Source organism: Aplidium turbinatum, chromosome 6, assembly GCF_918807975.1.
Source record: "Aplidium turbinatum chromosome 6, kaAplTurb1.1, whole genome shotgun sequence".
Taxonomy (NCBI): domain Eukaryota; kingdom Metazoa; phylum Chordata; class Ascidiacea; order Aplousobranchia; family Polyclinidae; genus Aplidium; species Aplidium turbinatum.
Window position 1 is genome coordinate 16,804,354 of NC_137477.1, and position 20,048 is coordinate 16,824,401.

Sequence of the window (20,048 nt, forward strand, 5' to 3'; positions counted from 1 at the left end):
ATAACTAAACTAATTTACAAACCAATCAAAACAAAAAGCAAACTTTTCAGATTGTACTACATGCAAGATGATTGTAAACAGATCCTTTCCTATAAAACATTCTCTTATAAAGTGACACACTAAGAACTGTACAAAAAACAATATTACTATGATGTGTTCACTGCTAACAAAAATGACTCTGCAAATTTGTGGAAAGTGATTAATCTAACAACATACAAAACATCTTCTTCATGAAATAATTTACCTCAACATATAATCATTAATGACGCCAGTTATGAAACTGATTCTATGAATCTCACAAATCTCATTAAAATCATTTCACTGAAATAGGAACTAAAATGGCAACTAAAATATCATCAGTACGTCCATGCAATCATGTAAAACGTCAGCTAAAATCACTTGCTTTTGAAGATATTATTGAAAGTGAAATCTCTGATTGCATCAATGGCATGAACACAAAAACAGTTTCTGGATTGGATGATATTTGCACTAAAACTGTTAAACTAGCTAAATGTATCATTGTATCATTCCTGACCTGGTCAAATTACACAACGAATGCATTGCTCAAGAAGTATATCCAAACTGTCTAAAAATATTACAAATCACTCCAGTACCAAAACACACTCAACCAAAAGTTTTAACTTATTTTCGACCAATTTCTTTACTGTCAACATTTTCTAAAACCTTTGAAAAAGTTCTATATCAAAGAAGTAATTAACTATTCTACAAGCATCACATTTTATCTACCTGTCAGCATGGTTTTAAAAGTAATGATACCACTTCACTAGCGACAACAAGAATATATTATGAATTGTGATCTGCCATAAATCAAAAGGAACTTACATGCTCAATTTTTCTAAACTTAAGCATAGTCTTTGATGCTGTGGATCATAAAATTTTGCTAAGTAAACTCTGCAATTATTGCCTTCAAGGTAAAGCATCGAACCTTTTAAATTCTAACTTATCTAACAGACAACAATGTAGCCTACTAAATGTAGTTACGACACGTCCATGCACAGTTACCTGTTACGTCGATATGCTACAGTTACTATAGCTCGCTTGCATGTAGGCTACTAACCACTACATTACGACTGTAACTTTATTCAACGTTTCTTTATTTTCTCTTGTATTTTTCAGTATAATATCCATTGTTAACTTTTTTTTGTAGAATACTGGCGGGGTGGAAGCTGACTTAGTGATATTGTAAGGTCCTTCGCTTCCTTCCTATCTTATTTTACCATGTAATGTAGGCTACCTATGTATTGTCGTGATATCTTGAGAAAAAATAAACCAGTTATTGTTGTTGTTATCAAAAAATCCATAACCAGGGGCAAGTCCAGCCAGTAGCCTTAGGAGGGAAGGCGGTTTCATCAAACAGCAATGATGTATAGGTCTACATTAATCGGACCTTGCAATTACACGTGAATAAAGTTACTTTTCTGTCTTTTATGGGTGAGGAGACGATCGCTCCAATCTCCCCCTGGATCCGCCACTTTTCATAACCAGTTATTTAATCTGAACTGGATTTAAATAAATTACCAACCTGCATATGGTCAAAATCTTTTTCCGATATCATTCCAAGCACGTGCAAACGAACTTGAGTTTCCAAATTCGATGTTTGTATGACCCAGGTACAATTCGTGTTTTCGTCATATGCCGCGGGCCAGTTAGGTGTGGAGATGTATTGCAAAGTGTCATCTGCAAAGTAATCTCCTCCACATCTTGATTCGATTTCGTCTCCTAAAGACAATAAGGTACTGTTACCTAACATGAACAACTAAAGATAGTAAAAACAGAGCATACGTTTTATAAAACCTGGATGGACCAAATACTGTAATTTTTTCTAACTGAAAGCATGCTCATGTCAGTATTTTGCCATGTTTTTGTTATAGGGCTACAACAGGTGGCAACTTATACTCACACCACCAGCATGCTTTTTGTTAAAGAATGCTGTTTAATTCTTTTAATTTGTATAAGTTGTTTTGAACGCAAACAATTTTTTACGGCTAAGACAACTTAAAGTTGTGTCATCAAGTGATTGCATCAAGGAAACACGGTACTGTCTGCTTTGTAAAGCGCTGAGGAGCAACGCATTCTGCGATGGATACAGCGCTATATAAAAACTAACATTATTATTATTATTAATGGTGATGTAAAGCAATCAGGTGTAAAGTAATGTAATTGTCTTTTTCTGCAATTTTTCAAGATTAGTTGAGAACTTGAGAGCTTCACTGGTGAAAAATAATTCAAAACCTTTTACATAAATTCTAAGTTATAACACTAATCAAAAAACATAACCTTTAAAATAGAACAGGTTCTATCGAATACCAGTGATTTGTGCAGCACAGAAAAAAACAAAAAAACAAGTTGTATCTGCTGGTATTTATCAATAATATATTTCGCCTCCAGGTGACAGTAGAGATTTATTAAAAATACTACTACAAGATGAGCCAACATCATCAACTAAACGAAGGATCACATTGGGATAAAGAAGCATAGATTGCTAGTTCAAATATCTCCTGTGCCATTTATTTCATGAGCAAGGAATTCAACTTCACAGCTTTAAAAGTAAAGAGAAAATAAACTATTACAACAATACAAGCAATTACAAACAATTTATCTGAAAAGAAACCAAATATGTTGTACTAAAACCAAACTTAACTTACATTATATCATATTATTTGAAAGTCAATTTTTGAAGCCTCTTAAAACGTTGTTTTGTGCAATTACCTCCTGGCCTGTAAACTTCGTAATATCCAGAGAATCCTCGGGCGTTCTGTGTCGAATCGGTGTCGAACTCCACTCTCATGACGTTACTTGATGAGACAAAGCTTTCGAATGTTCGTGGGTATCCACTGAGAACTCCAAGTTTAGGAGAATTTGGCTGACTGCCGTCCCTGAGCTGAATTTGTAATAAGAAGCGGTTTTGAAATCGTTTGTTTCTTATGAGCTTCAATGGTGTGTAAAAATCTTTACTGAGACCTTTCTTCATGATGGAAAATAGCATTTCGTTTCTTTCCATCGTTGTGTTAAGACAAAATGTTTATTTTATGAAACCAAAGTCTATCAATTTTTTTCCTATGTGCATTTGGTGTCATCGATGTTCTGATTTCATGCATCAATCGTCAAAATCTTTTGTTGAACAAGCACTTGCAAGCAGCTAGTTAGTCAATTTTTGCTGCAGATTTTCTTTTTGATTGGTTTCGCATGTTTTCTCGACATACACGCCTCATGTAATTTGTTTGTTGTAAGAACACAGCTCTAAGTTGTAACAGTTATTTCTCATTTTTGCGTCTAGTGATGATTGGTGCAGTTCAATTTAAAAAAAAACATTGTTTTGTATTTGCTTATAAAAATATAAATTACATTGTCACTTTAATTGCATATATACTTTTCTTGATGGGAGTTTTATAAAAAGCGAAAGCGTCCCATATAAGTTTTTGTATGTAAAATCATGTGCTTCTTGCTCCTTTTACTTGTTTTTAGTAATAACAAAGTCAACTTTCTATGAAAGTCAATAAGCAATACGAAAGAAATTCTTACTTTTAGCCAGTCACAACATTGCTCTGTGTGAATGAAGTTAAACCATACTCTGACTCGTTCCCCCACTGGTGCGGTGATAACCCAGGTGCACATGAGATCCCCAGCATGAGCCGATGGAAAACCAGGAGATTGAAAGAACCCATGCCCCTCAGTTGGAGCTTCCAACTCTTCACCGCATTCTAAAAATGTACGGTACTTGGATTTATAACTCTTTGAAGCAGCATAGCCCTATCTTAGTTAAATGCCCGCAACACTAACTAGACAACTATACAAATTTTGTAAACAAAATCCGAAATTATACCGGCAGGGTAGATATGAATGTGTAGCCTTCGAATACTTACACATATCCACGTTGCTCTCAATAAAACGTGTATGTTAAATGTTTCTTTTTTTAAGAAGAAATGATTCTTTTCTATTGTAGCCTTTTACTTGTCATTACTTGCTGAAGTTTTTATTGAGTTATTTTCCTCAACTCGACTTCCATGTGCTTATCAGTATAATTTGCAATGCAACAAGTTACCATGAGCACAATCGATGGTTTGCTAATAATAACACCAGACCTTGAACCAGCCTCAATGTTACTAATCACAATGCATTTTACTTTGAAACCATCGCCACTCCCAACCGACTTTTTAAACTGATGGTGCAGCCAACTGCATTTCATGCCTTCAAAACAAAACATCTTTTGATAACAGAAAAAGGAAACTTTCTTTGTGGATAAAAGTCGTACCTCGAATTGGTGGTGGTAATTGAATGACCTTCACATTGTCTTTGGACACTGAAATATGTAGATACTTGGTTAAACAAAAATATTAGTGGATGTCAAATAAAACAAGTGTAATTTTATTTAAGTCAGTTATATATCGGCTTTGTCTGCCATCAGAGCCTTTGGACCAACCTCGTCTAAAGAACAAATTGTCGTTCATCGAAGCAAGCGAGCATACATCTTTTGGAAAATTAGTAAATGGTATTGTTTGAAAATGTAGCACCGTCCCAAGAGCGAAAAAGATCCACGGCCATTAGATTAGAGAGCAAACTTTCACCCAAATCACTACTTTTTCATCACTTCAACAGTGCCAGACAACTTCTACTTCACAATGTTTAGAACAAGTTTCAAATAAGAAAGTAGAATAAAATATTTCAGCAAATTTCGTACGGCACTACACTAGTGTTGTGAAATTAGGATGCCTAAAGTATAAGAAAGAAATCTCTTTATTTTGCCGCAGAAAAAATCAAAATCCAGAAATCCGATAAACTGCCAGCCATTAATCAGGGCGGCTTTAAATTACAATCCACTCCTGTGCTTTTCTAACGTTTCAAAAACTGTTATAGGGTCAATGCATATTAGTTAACTGCGTACAAATAAAATGTAGAAACACTTGTACATACAGTATGTATTACGTAGCCTAACAGGTAGGCCAAATTATTTTTTATCATGACTTTGCATGCTGCGAAACTTATTTGGTTGTTTAATCTTGAAAAATAACATCCTGACCTTGCCTGTAGCTTAACCGAAACCCTGGACCGGAGAAAGAAGAATCTGATCGAAACCTCAAGTGCAAGACACTTCCTGTAGATAGTATTATGGGTAGCCCAACAACGAGACCCCTCAGTTCCGCTAATACAGGAGACGTACTGTTATCACCATCACGGATCTGAAAGTAAGTGATGTTTTTATTGAAATGTTTGTACAAACTCACATTCCACACTAGGGAGGGCCGTCAATGCACTTTTTTTGTCAAATCCCTTAGCAACTCGGCTCAGATAGGAGGCTGAGGTCACAAACAAATAATCTGAAAACCTTTTTTAGATCAGGCCGCGGGAAAACGCCGCACAAAAAAGTCAATATTACCCCAATAAAATAAAAAAACATTTTTTTGAAAAAAAAAAAAATTTAGATAATTAAAAAATAGAAAATACACCAAATGACGAAAACAGTCAAAAACAATCACAGAGCGTAATCTTTCTTTGACTCAAAACGTGAACGCTGTGAGCGAGCAGCAGTGTTCGCGTCAGAAAGTTCATGTCTGCTGTCATGGCCGATGCCTTCAATCATAGTCCGGTTGCCAAATCCAATTTTTTGGCTGAACCTGGAAATTTTATGCAAAGTTTTTTTTTTTATTGATTTTGGTAGCCTAGGGTCTACTCTTTCAGAATCTGCCGGGTGCACTCCGCGCATCCTTGAGCGTTTTGAGAAATTCAAGATGGCGTCCAAAATGGCCGCCGTTTCAGATAACTCCCTATAACTCAGTTAGTATTTGACCTAGGATGATAAGTTTGGTGTCTAACCATATGTTTTGAGGGGCAAGGAATACATTGAAACTATTTATTTGACTGGTTGGGGATTGCATCATGTAGAAATGCAATAATGCCGCCAATAGGGTTGCCATATTACAAAATTCCAACAAAAACAAACAAATTCACTTGTATTTGGTCTAGAATGGTAATTTTGATGTCTATCCATATGTTTCGTTGACAAGGAATCCATTTAAGGAATTAAAACAGTTGCATATGAATTACATTACAGGAAAACCCAAAATGGCTGCTGATATATTTGCCGAATACTTAGGTCTAGTGTAAATTTCTTAATCTCGAACTCCCACTATGCTACGTAATCACTTTGCTTTCTGACTGATCAGCGCGAGCTTACGTCTCAGCAGGCTTGTAAGAAAGATCGATAAAGCGTTCTCTCTGAAGAGTTTCATAGACTGCATCGGGACTCTGATGGAAAACAGTGGACTGGAGGAAGTTCTGAGTGATGTGTTTGGAGGAGTCGCAAAAGTGTTGACTGGAAAGAAATTTCCGCAGAACGTTCGAGCATTGAGAATGCTGGCTGAGGAAGTTCTTCGAGGAGTACTTGATTGCAATACACTTGAGTCGGAGGAGGATTTCGTGGAAGTCTTGGAGAACATAGCCAAAAGGAGTAAGACTGCCAAACTGTGGGTGGACATGTTGATCAAACCAGTGTTCCTTATCATGAGGTTTGTCCGAGCTGAGCGGGAGGCTGATTGGCTGTTGCATCTTGATGCTGCAAACAAATGCTTCCCTATTTCTTTGCCGCTGACCATGTGCATTATGCAAGGTATAGGATGTGCTACCTAAGGGCAATGGAAGCCCTCCCAGAAAAGGTACTAGCCCGGTTCATGAAAGAGGAACATGTGATGAGCCACCAGCGCGGACTATGGAATGGCCTGTGGAGTGATATGTTTAAAGAAACTACTTTCATGAGATATGGCCATGCCCCAAATGTAGGAATTGTAGATTATAGGGATGCGAAACTTCATCAGCTTTTGGCTTATCCGCAACACTAGAAGGGTTACGTTTTTTTGTAATTTACAAAATATTTTACTTTTTATGGGTTATATAAGAAGAGTGAAGTTGGTTTTAAAGTAATTTAAGGTTTTTAGTTGAAAGCAAGCCAGCAGTAAAGCGTAAAAAAAATGTCAAATTGGCAATTGACCCTTCTAATGTTGAAGGAACAACGGAGTTGCGCGTCCCGTAATGTACCGTCCCTACCCAAATGGCATCATAGGAATAACTTTGAAGCCGGATACGCTCAAGATCTGGGCATTGTGTCTTCATACATGTAGTACTCGTCGTCGTGTGAGCCTCTGGGGCTGAGGGTCTATCATTTTACCACCCCAGATTCACGATGTTCCAGGACTACACTGGAAGGCTACTAGAGAGCAGCCAGTCTTTGGTTTCATCATCCATGACACGCAGACCTTCCACTCCGTTAGGTGACTTGAAGATGGAACAGTCATTGATGGTGTGGTCTGCGGTCTGTTCCTCGGTACCACATTCACAGGAGGAGGAAGAGGCCATTCCCCCATTAGTGTATGGTTGAGCGGAAAAGCCCGACGCCCGTACGGAGGTGGTTGAGGCGCACCCATGCCTGTGTGGGTAATGTCAGGCCGATGGGGCGTGTGTCGGCGTCGGGGATGAAAGAATAGAGTCTGGTGGCACTTGACTTCCATTCAGAACTCCATTTATGGTCCGCCCAGCTGCAGAGATACATATACAGTAGTACTGTGGAAACTGCTCCTTGGGCGAATTGCTTGGAGATTCTGGAGACCAAGAAAGTGGACATAAGGAAGAAAAGAAGGCACGGATAGAGAATGACAAGAAGGACCGAGAAGCCATAAGGACGAAGCTTCAAATATGTATGGATCCACTTGATCCCGCGAAACATCCAGAGGATCTAGTAAACATTGCAATTGGTAAACATGGAATGTGCAGTGAATGTGCAGGAAGCTGTGCAGAAAGGATTCAAATAGATGTGCGAATTTGGAGAGAATTTACCTGATGGCTCACATGAAACAATTTACAAGACCGTGACTACCATGGTGGCTACAAAGAAACATGTGAATGTGGGAGGTAGTAAAGTGAACAACATGAATATCATCCACTTCAGGGTCATAGGCTAACAGGCAAGTGGGCTTGATGTTGACATGAAAGATGTCCTATCCTACGAAGTGGCTCCAGTACCAAAGTCTATGTTTGATCCCACAGGAGAAATGAGAGCAGCAACACCAAAGTCATCCTTAAAGCGACAGCTTTAGGTTAAGGTATCTGCTCGAACAATAGCAAGTGACACTTCAGTAGTTGTGATTGATGGTTCAGCCCTACTCTGGGTGATTGCTTGGCCTGCAGAGGGCACCACTACAGACTACGCAAACAACTTGAAACACGCCATTGCTAAAGACTAAAATTTGGGGACGTTCACCTAGTGTTTGATCGGTTCTACAATTGCAGTACTAAGAGTGTCTCTCGAGCCACTGGAGTTAGCCGAGTCCACCAGATGCAGTTGAACACCAAGTTACCACCTCAAAAAACTGTATTGACGGAATGACGGTGACCGAAAACAAGAAGCAGTTGATAAACCTGATTGTCAAACTTCTGATTAAAGACGAGTCATTCCATGAATACACCCAAAGTCACAAGTTGATAGTGATTGTTGAGGACGTTGCCCCATTTTAGATCAGCCGTGGTGGTGTAGTGATCAGGAAAGAGAACCTTTCAACTAGTCATGAGGAAGCGGACAATATCATTGTCCAACAGGTGATGCTGTCTGCTCGAAATAATGAAGACAGTGATATAGGCTAACTGTGATATCCGATGACACTGACGTTTTCATTCTCTTGCTTCATTATTATCATGCTGGAAGCATGAAAAATCGTATCACCATGGAATCACCAATTAAGGAATGAACAGTCATTGGCATTGGAAAAACTGTAGAGAAGCATGTGTCTTTTGAGAATGAACTCCTGCCAGCCCATGCTCTTACTGGGTGTGATACCGTAGCATGCTGCTATGAGGTTAGCAAAGGTACTGCATTGAAGGTTCTGAAAGATGGTCACTCACTGTCACTTTACGGGGTCAATGATTCTCCCATAGAATCAGTGGTTGCGCAGGCAACCACATTCATGCCAGCCTGTTACGGTCAATATACTACGAGTAAATCAATGTCCGAAACACGCTGGAGGGTATGGGCATCCCAAACGGGTCGGGCCTCCGCGGTACCACCAAAACTTTGTTCCCTTCGTCCTACAAGTGAGGACTTTAAGAGAATGTAAGAAGGGCCCATCACCAAACCATTGTGTAGCGTTCACTGGAGAACAGCAATCGGCCTAAACTTGATGCAGAAATGTACGGATGGGTGAAAAACTCGAAAGTTAAAACGCTACAACCGGTCCTCCTTCCCGCAAATGTTGAACTCGCCCCAGAAACTGTCTTGCGCATGATCAGATGTGGATGCAAGAGTGACAACCCCTGCAGAACGCTTTCTTGCAGCTGCACAAGGGATAGTTTAAAATGCATAAAATTCTGTGTGTGATATGCTGCAGGTTGCAGCCAGACTCTTACTTACCATTTTAATTCAATTGGACAACGTCACAGATTTATGGATTAGGTGCTTAATGACGAGATGATAACCACAACTGACTGTCCTGTGACCGCGAGAGAGGCTTGTAGCCTACATTACTAATGGTAACATTTGTGATAACTAATGGTGACGTTTGTGAGTGATGTTATATGTTAGATGGTATTTCACAAGCAAAGTCGCAGAAATAATGATTTTCTGTAAGTATTCAACAAATATATCTGCAGCCATTTTGGATTTTCCTGTGATGTAATTCATATGCAACTGTTTTAATGCCTTAAATGGATTCCTTGTCAACGAAACATATGGATAGACAGCAAAATTATTATTCTGGACCAAATACAAGTGAATTTGTTTGTTTTTGTTGGAATTTTGTATTATGGCAACCCTATTGGCGGCATTATTGCATTTCTACATGATGCAATCCCCAACCAGTCAAATAAATAGTTTCAATGTATTCCTTGTCCCTCAAAACATATGGTTAGACACCAAAATTATCATCCTAGGTCAAATACTAACTGAGTTATAGGGAGTTATCTGAAACGGCGGCCATTTTGGACGCCATCTTGAATTTCTCAAAACGCTCAAGGGTGCACGGAGTGCACCCGGCAGATTCTCAAAGAGTAGACCCTAGGCTACCAAAATCAATAAAAAAAAAACTTTGCATAAAATTTCCAGGTTCAGTCATACTTCTGCCGGACTATCATCGCTTACTTCGGTGACGAGTTTGATTGCGCGCTCAACTGCTTGTGTGTAGCACGGAAAACTGTCAATCGATGTAGGAACAGTGGCGTAGCCAAGGGGAGGGGGTTTGGGGGTCACAACCCCCCCCTTTGGCACGCGTGTGACGTCACGACATTGAGAATGATGCTTTCAGTCTAAAAAAAATTGCCTAGTTTTATACAAAACTGCATTAAAAGAGCGAGTTTTGCCAATGCCAAACATTCAAACATCTCAGCCAGGAATTAGCAACAAGAAAACATATAGAGACTTAGCTTTATTTCCGAAAAATGCCCAAGAAAACATGACCTTATCCTTTTGCTATGCCACTGGACAGCACCATTTTACAGGAACATTCATACCCACATTTTTGTTGAAAATGCTCTCAGAATGCACCAAATTCAAAGTCATTTTTCAAAAATTTTTGGGGGAGGTTCCCCAGACCCCCCGCCGCTGGGTCGTCAAAACCCCCCCTTTCAAAATTCCTGGCTACGCTACTGTGTAGGAACATCGGTCTCGATGAAAAGCTCTGTGAGCTGTTGGATGCTGAAATCGCGTATATTGGTGCTTCAGTGAGTTTTCGCTCGTTCAACCGGAGCAACGAGTTTGTTGTCAAATTGTGTATTTAAAGCTTAGTTTAGGAATTTTGAAACGGCATATCCCACCCGTGTACTCGTCCCTTGCTTTCTGGATCCGATGAACTGCGAGCTTACGCATTGGTTTAGAATCCTTATGCAGAAGGGTCAACACTACATTCTCCGAATGCGCAGCGAAGGCGTTCGATTATATAGGCAACTGTCGACGACTTTTTTTAAATTTGCTTGTCAGATAATGAGTCAGCTTAACCAACCGAAGGAAGGACCGAGCAGCGAAGTGATCTTTTTGTTTTGCTTGGTAGTAAACTAGATGGGAGCGTAAACTTTAACGATGTACGTCGTCATTTCTATCAGCGCCTCTGTTGGTTCTGGCTCCGAGATATAAAGTCGGCATATCCTTAAAGCAAGGGTAAGCCATCGTGCATGACCCTGTTTTGCTGGATCACGGAATCAAATGCTTTATGGAGGCAGACTTCCCTCGACGACCAACACATCGAGCAGATACTTTTGATCGCCGCTAATTTCCACCATCTCGTCGACTTCTGTCATTGGACTTTATTTTCTCGAACTCGACGACTGCAAATTCTTCGATTTTGCACATCATTAGCGACGACACGGCCGAAAAATGCTTTGAAGGTTTGCTGTCCTGATGATTTCCCGTCAGCTCGCCGAAGCAGGAGTTCGTTGAGGTGAAACTGGCAAATCGATCATTGTACCGTCCTCCCGATGTATTGCTCAATGTAATGGCTCCTGTGTTCTTACCTGCAGTGTTGTTTTTAAGGTGTTTTGGGGGACCGAAACGTCTCCCAAATTTCTCCAGTGGTTTCCCAAAATTTGGACTTGCAACTACAGTAGAAAAGTAATGGTTGTTCCTCGCTATGTCTTAAGCAAATATAACTAATTTTTGGTATTTAAATGAAACACTTGCGGTTTCTTAAAACTACTTAGCGGTCACCTAAACCAAACCTTCAAAAAAACCCACTTACCTGTATTGACGAGAGTTCTGTCGCAGCCAACGACCTGAATGCCTTTCACGTCAGTTCCCTTGGCTTCAAGAGCAGCCAAAATGTTGTTCTCAGTTGAACGCCCGTGAATGGAAACGTGGTCGATGTGTTCAGATCCTGGGTATTTCAGCATCACGTAGCGGGCTTCGATTGATTTTTGACGATAACCAGTTATGCCATTCATAGGTTTTGTCCTTTCTGTCGTCAAAGTAAAGGCCTTCAACTATTTTGCCGAGCAAACTGGAAGCGAAGTGACTCGTCTCTAAACGGAGCCGTTTTCGTGAACGAACGAGCTTGATTTTGTCGTCTACCATCGTCGGATTTAAATCATTTTTTGTGTCCAGTAATGTTGCGGTTGTGAGAGCAGCTTCTGCCCAACTCGGAATTTCATACCTTTCCACCTCACGCGCAACTGTACGAAGATCAAAAGTACATCGCTCCTGCTCTTCTTCGAGTTCTTCTCTGCCGATCGTGCACTCTGAAGGGAAGCGCCTTCTGGGAGTTTCTTCTCTATTGTAGTCATCCGAGTCGTGACTCGTGAGTAATTCTTCGCGTTCTTCCACTCGTTTTCCTCTCGAAAGCAGTTGCTCTTTCCGCTCGTCCCTCTTCTTTTCAGATTTCGCCGCCTCCCAATCGACGTTTCTAATGAAACCAATGCATGCTCCACGTTGATCCTTAACAAAATCAACCTCGCATGAGTGCAGCAATTTGTCGTCAACGACGTCGAAAAGAGTGTGGAGGCAAAGACTAGCCTTCAATGAAGTTTTCCATTCAGCCTTTTTTCTCGCTGTGAGAATTTTTTCTTCATCTTAATCATGTCCCATTCCTTCAGAATATGCTTGATCACTCCCTCATGCGTAATGATCGCCACTGTGGCGAAATCGTAGACACTTGTTTAGTCGCCATGCCTGCTTCCGCCAATTCGTGCAGCTCCATTTCCTTCTTGTAATCTCCGGTGTCCTTATTCTTCATGATTTTCTTTTTTCACAAGGGCGCAGTTGCGGAAAATGTCACTACTGGTGGGGGATAATATCTATGAAATGGGGTTTTTTACTGATTAGTTGGACCGTATTGTGCACAGGCCGGGGATTTAGGGGGAAGATTGTGCAGTTGCCCCAATCCGCCTTTTTGAAGGACCTCCCAACGTGGAAAAATGTGATTTTGTGTTATTATCATTATTTTCTCTCAGCCTTTGAAGTTTCAGCAAAATGTCTCCTTTTTCTGTCAAGGTTAATTTTTAGTCACAAGGTGGCGACTGAGCTTGGCGTAAAGGCATTAGCAACGGTGTGGGTGACTTTCAAGTCAACTTGTAAAGTTTTTCGCGCCCTCAGCGCAAAAAACTTTTTTGCACGGAGCCCCCCGATCTAAGAGTACCCCGATCCCTCATCAGTTAAACTCGCCCCTGGTTGTGCACTGTCTTCCTGGCGTTCAATTAAAAAATGGTTTTCGATTTCGCCATTTACTCGACGAACCTCCTAAGAAACTCGAGTTGCCAAGCGATCTGTTTCCGACGGTCCTCCCTATTCCACACCATCCTTTCAAAAGATGAACGTAGTCATGGTGTACGTGGTTATAGGTGAATTGTTCGTAAACAATTGTTCGTAAAGCAATTGTTCGTAAACAATTCTTCGTAAAGCAATTCTTCGTATACATCAATTCTTCGTATAGGTGAATTGTTCGTAAACAGGTGATAGGTGAATTGTTCGTGAAAAATTTTTCGCAACAGCAAGGTTTGTCTTGCAATTTCCGACGAAGGTGCGTAATGCAAATTTTCCTGAATAACCAAGTTACAACGACACAAAGAAATAAGCACAATGAAAAAGCGCATTTTTTGTTATTTATTGGAATACAACAATTGTCTGTGTTTAGCAATTCTTTGCTTACACTAGCAATAATACTTTGAGTAACTTTGTACAAATTGTCCACGAGCCAAGTTTAGTATGAAGTATTGTGTGCAGTTCCACGCAAGTAATCACAAATTTCATCATCTTGAAAGTCTTGACGCCAAGTTCGGACGCCTCTAGTTAGTCTTTCTGCACTGTCCTTGTACTTCTTCTTTGGAAGGGGTCCTGCCTGGCCACTGACATACTGTTCAATGCGAACCCCATTTAGGTTTTGCTCTCGCTTGATTGCAGATATGAACTTCCAAATATCTGGATGATTTGCAGATACCTGAAACATGAACCCTCTGTGCCATCCTTCAATGCTATTATTAGTTTTGGGAAGGCCACTGAGGACGCCATCATTGCAGTTCCACATTTGAATTGCAAACATTGGAGGACAGCGCCCTTGACGACGATCTGGGCGCCCAACTCAAGTGTCTTCAAAGTAGTTAATTACTGGCTGAGCAACATCTGGTAATACATTCCCTTCAATGAGAATGTCAAAGGCCCGGCTGACTTCATCAATAGGCACAAAGGCCAGAGACGACAACATGCGCAGCCTCAGAGCAAACTCTGCACTTGTCTTGTACTGCTCCTTCAGGCCACTTGATTGCGTCTTTCTCCAAATGCACTGGGACAAATGGAAGAAACAGCCACGGTGAGTTGAAAGTGGGTACTCTCTGATTACTGCATTAATCATGGCCATCTTAAAGTCAGTCATGATTGTCTCTGGAACAACAACAGCAGGTAACAACTACTTGACCTTTTGCAGTAGATAAATGTATATCCCTCTCCTTTTGTCCCCCAGCAGTGCATACCCCAGAGGCACTGAAGTGTTTTCCTTCAGTTCGTGTATTGTGTAAAGCTGTTCAAACAGTGAAGGCACTGTCTTGAAGGTGCCGTCAGCATACCAGTGCTTTGAACGGGCAAGGAGCTGCAGATTTCTTTCTGTGGCAAAGAGGACCATACGGTTATCTGCAGGCCCAGAATCATAGGCCAAGAATGTTACACCAGCAAACGTTTGCTTGTACTCTACTGGAAGCACAACGTCACGGAGAGAATGTGGGATTGCCGGGCCTGCATTTTCCTTCAATCGCACTTGGGTGACTGCCTTTTTCATGCTCTGCACACTTGGCAGTTTTGCTGCCGTGACTTGACTGAGTCCAATTGTTTTTGCTGAGACGAGGTAACTTGGGGCATCACGACTGTCTTTTGCTGCACAACGAATATTTTCCATAACCCTTGCTACTTCGACATGACTAGCATCTCCAGCATGATTGTGCTCACCTCTGGATTGTACAATGGCTGCCATAGCAGTTGTTACTCGTGCAGGACATTTCTTATTAAAATGCTCACATTTCCAATAAATAGTTTCTTGCCCTTGTGCGTTAAGTGCACTATAATCTTTGTAATAAAGCTGGCCACTATACAAAAGTTTTGGCTTTCCTTTTTCGCTGCTCACAAACTGTAATGCCATTCTGAATCAGGGACTCTACACTCTGTCAGCTCATCTACACTCTACAGGTACAGCACGTCTTTAAGCACAATTAGCACATCTCTAGCATATACTAATTGATTGTTCGTAAACAATTGTAACTGTTTTTTTTTTAAAACTGTAGCCTAACTTTTATGAGCATTTGTTTACAAACAATTAGTATTACGGTCAATTGCATGCCTGAAGAATTGCTTTACGAAGAATTGATTTTACGAACAATTGCTTACGAACAATTGTTTTACGAAAAACTGTTTATGAAAAAGACACCGGTGTACGTGGTGTACGAAGAGTTGGTGAAGTATTGAAACACTTTGCATTTTTCTGCCTGTCATTCCTATTGCTTCGAGCAAGCAATCTCAAAAGAGCATATAGCTCAGATGAAGCTACACATGGCTACTCAAATCAGTACATTGATTTATAGGCTATAGGGGAGAGTGGGGTAAGATGAGCACCTTTTTGCTCATGTCGCTTTTGCAAAAAAAAAAAGCAGTTCACTTTGAATTTTTTTAAAAAGGTGAAATTTAAACACTGGTGAATTAGCTACATTTTAGGTTGAGTTTGATCATCTTGTGATTTGTATATATTTTTTTATATATTAATACAATACTTAGGCTACTATATATTATGTGTGTTGCTCAACTTACCCCAACAATAATTTTATGGAGTAAATTGAGCAATGACCTGGGGTAAATTGAGCAATTCCATTACGTTGAAGCATTCCACTGTCAGTATGTTTTATAATTGCAAGGCATTTTGTTTTCAAACGTAACATTGTTTTTTTATTCTTTTATCAAATAAAGCTAAAAAAAAACACAAATTCAACAGTTTAAACAGTAAGCTAAGGTTATTTTTTGGATAAGTTGAGAAAATGCTCCAAGATAGCTTACTTTACCTAGCATTGCACATTTTACCTCATTCCGATTTTGCGACAAAATTAAAAGTATTTAGAAAACTAGAATTCTAGCTGATCTAAACTTTTTATTGAATATCTTCAGTTTTTGTACCTACCAAAAAAAAAACAGATATAATTTACATAGTGTAACAATAAAATTATTCAGTGTTTTGCAACAACAACAAAAAGTTAAAATTTTCGTCATAAACAATATAATAGTCTGCAATTGTAAAATGCGATTCTCAACATAACAAATACATTAACTGAAGTGACACTATGGGAGATATACTCAGGACAGAAAAAAATAAATTCCGCCGATTTGTTTATCTGAAACAGGGGTTGCTCATCTTACCCAATTGTACACTTTACCCCCGTCTCGCCTACGACTAGCGATTAGCTATGTTTAACCGGTGCTTTGGTGTCCATGAGTCAAACATTGAATTGATCAATGCGAAAATGAATATTGCTTAACTTCACAAAGAAGAGCACAGAAACATTGAGATGTTTTGCTGTAAAACGTTGAACAGTATTTCCGCATATTGTTGGGTTTGAGCCGCAGTAGGGCCAGGCTTCATCAATATGAATGACATCTTGTTGTTTATATCAACCATTCAAGAATTATTATAGGACACACAATTGAGTGAAGGTAGGTAAATTATTGCATTAACAATATGCAATGACGTTCGGTGGCTTAAACCGTTGGGAAAGCAACTTGGAAATATGCTGCAGCAAGGTAGTAGGCACGAAGGGCGTAACCGTCGGGCAAAGCCCTAAGGTGTGTTGCCGAAGGCAACACTTTCAGCGGAGGGTCTGGGGGGCCTCCCCCAGAAATTTTTGAAAAACACTTCCAGTTTGGTACGCTCTGAGATCATTTCCAAAACAAATCAAAAATAAAAATCTGTCAAATTGTGTTTCGCCTATGTCGTGATCATACATCCATTTAATGTTTAGAAGTCATGAACAATCTTAATTTTAACGTTGCAGGACCAAAATCCAGTGTTAGACATGGAATAACAGTTGTCTAAATATTTAATTCGTCATGAATGTTCATTCTCAGATATTCAGTTAGGCCTACACTACAAAAACTAACACTTAGGCCTAAACATTACAACCGCAAGCAGTTTGTACAAAAAGCTAGATAAGTTTGCCTCCTGCGTATAGAAGCTTAACGAACTAAATATTGCATCCGCACCTGAACGTTCATTGGCGAAGTAACGTTATATCAACGCTGTAAAAAGGGCAAAGGCATGACTACGAAAGCTAGTAGGCTAAAGTACATGGCGAGGAGACATCAAAAAACAGTAACAATTATTTCGGCATTATGATGCTGTGCTCTGTACCGTGACGAGAGACCATTCTGACGAGTTAGTCTAGCCGCTCTAGCGAATGTTCGCATTGACGTCACTGGGAAAGCAAAACTAACCATACCATAACCATAACACATCTGATTGGCTAAGCAGCTGGTGACGTTTTGCAAAACGAGTGAGGATTGGATAAAACGAAGGCATTTTTGACATTTTTGAATCTGGGAAAGCAACTTTGATACTTGCTTACCTGGAGCCTCGGTGATTGTTTCTGACAGAAGCGTTTGCGTTAATTGGCATTTATAGGCAAGGCATGCGGTTTGGTGAGGACTTAGACTACTCACAAGCGTTACGAGTAATTCTAGTCACGAATACAGTAATTTTCAAGTTAAAATGGACGTGATAAAAATAATAAGAAGTTAAACCTAGAATTCAGTCATTATATTTTGCATAGTTTTCGCTCAGGTAAGCACTGCTTTCCTTGCTTTCCCTCACCGATCGTCACTGACAATATGTACTGCATAGCCTATATTAACACTTCAAAGAAATGCAAAATATAAAAAAGAGGATGCACGACCTGATGCGTAGCTTAAACAATGAAAAAATAGGTTTTGATTTGATACTACCAAGCAGACACAATGTAGCCTACATCACGCACCAGAATAAAAGTAAACAATAGTCCTCCTTACCAACAGATTGTCAGACGAAAATTGGGTGAGGAAATTTTGTATTGTTAAAAGTACGTGATGATTCTCTGATGCCGTAATTAACCAAACCAAAAACGTGCTGTTCGGGTAAAAACTAGGGAAGTTTGGAGATGTTATGATCTTTGGAAGAATCTTGGCCTCTAAAACTTGGGAATTGATGTTTTCCAACACAGCTGCAATACAAAAATGATTGTTTTCCATATGTGTCTACGATTTTGCATTGTCCACCAACCTTGCGAACTGGTTTAGTAGAACCAGGGATTCAAAAAATAGCTGGACGACCAATTTGGTTGCGATATCTGACAAGTGGAGGTAAAAAGTGCTGCCAAATATTTTTTAAATTTTTAGATGATATGTCTGTTACGGACCATTTTCACCAAATCAAACGTCATATAAAAACCGTTATGGTCTACTTAACCTAGCTGGCATCTTACGTCATGGAAATTGCTAGAAAATGTCCAAATATTGCACCATCGTTCGTAAGACCTGATGAAACATTGCATCATCGCCTTTGAACACCTGTTTGAATTGCGTGGCAATGTCTTTCATTATTGCGTCACAGTTACTGTTTACGTGAGTTTGAGATATCGCAAATTATTCTAGTCATTCGTAAAGTGGTTGCTTGAAAGTTAGTCGTAAATTTAACTGTTTCGCTTAGTGCTGCTAGCTGGACAAAGATTTCCGTCTTTTATCCAAGTAATCTGTATTGTAGTGACAAGTTTTAGTGGCGTACCGTGTTGCGTCCCAATTTCGACAGCCGTGGGCTATTTTTACAGAAATACAATTCTTGAATAGACGTTTCCAGAAGAGTGTTTTAAATGTTGAAGCCGGTAATTATTTTTCAGGTAATATGTTTTTATGAGTAGGAGAGGTTAAATTTTCAAAAACTTATTATAGTTTAATAAGTGAATAATAAATTTGCTTTAGATTAGCTTTAAAATAGTTCTTTACGGGCAAGTTTTAGGCAACCACTACTTTAAAAAAGTTAAAGTAATACTTTTTCTAAAACTTTAAAAACTATCTGGTAACACTTTTGGCTCCACTTGTCAGATATCGCAGCCGAGTTGTCGATCACCTACGTCCTACTTCTACAAATCCCTGAGTAAAGTTGTGTTACGACAATACTACTTCAACCCAGTGAGAGTTCAATTTGATGCTAAAGTGGACTCTAAATATTTTGGCTAAAATCTGATACACTTCACGATTTTAATTAAAAATAAACAATTAAACACAGGCTACGTGATAGCTACATGCAGATTATATTTATCGGCAGTTATTGGCTGAATCGTGAAAGTGTGTGACCGTCGACCGACCTTGCATTGGCAAGACATTTGATATAACACGTTTCACAGTAAACACAAAGTTTGACCTCCTCGCTTTTCCCTTCACTTAGTGCAAATTTTTCAACACCAGGCCGAAGCTTGAATATGCAAAAATATTCATTTGTTGATATTTATAAACTAGCTTTGATGCACGTAGGCAAGACGCAGAAACTTTACATGTAACTTAACTTTAGTCATTAAATAATTTCTCTATGGTGTAAGAGAAATGGGTAAGATACCCACTTGAAGTGTTTTTTTAAGGTTGAGGGACCGAAACGGTCCCCCAAATTTCTCCAGCGGTTTCCCAAAATTTGGACTTGCAACTACAGTAGAAAAGTAATGGTTGTTTCTCGCTTTGTCTTAAGCAAATATGGCTATTTTTTGGTATTTAAATGAAACACTTGCGGTCTCTTAAAACTACTTAGCGGTCACCCAAACCTTAAAAAAAAAACTGCTCACTTATATTCTTGATACCGTGTGTGTGCTGATTTTATAGGTTAGGCTATTCAGGCATTGCTTCAACTTCAGAATGTACCATTCATTGGTTTTTACTAAACTTTTGACCATACTTTTGATAGAAATGTCACATTTTCAATCACGATTAGGCCAAGTTTCAGGCGTTTATCTTTCGCGTAAGTTTATTGGAACGACAGTTCATCTAAAAACAAGAGTTTAGTGGGTTAGAGGTGTGAATTTGAAAT

General features: G+C 39.5%; 1 protein-coding gene across 1 annotated transcript in view; it reads right to left on the bottom strand.

The window, feature by feature from the left end:
• LOC145772119 (bone morphogenetic protein 1-like) overlaps positions 1-20,048 on the bottom strand; it is a 28,789-nt gene that overhangs the window by 963 nt on the left and 7,778 nt on the right. The window contains exons 4-9 of the mRNA XM_082583956.1: positions 18,008-18,198; positions 5,039-5,198; positions 4,274-4,321; positions 3,544-3,722; positions 2,731-2,902; positions 1,544-1,740 (exon numbers count right to left, since the gene is read on the bottom strand). Coding sequence (XP_082440082.1) covers positions 1,544-1,740; positions 2,731-2,902; positions 3,544-3,722; positions 4,274-4,321; positions 5,039-5,198; positions 18,008-18,198 — 947 coding nt within the window. The remainder of the gene's footprint in view (positions 1-1,543; positions 1,741-2,730; positions 2,903-3,543; positions 3,723-4,273; positions 4,322-5,038; positions 5,199-18,007; positions 18,199-20,048) is intronic.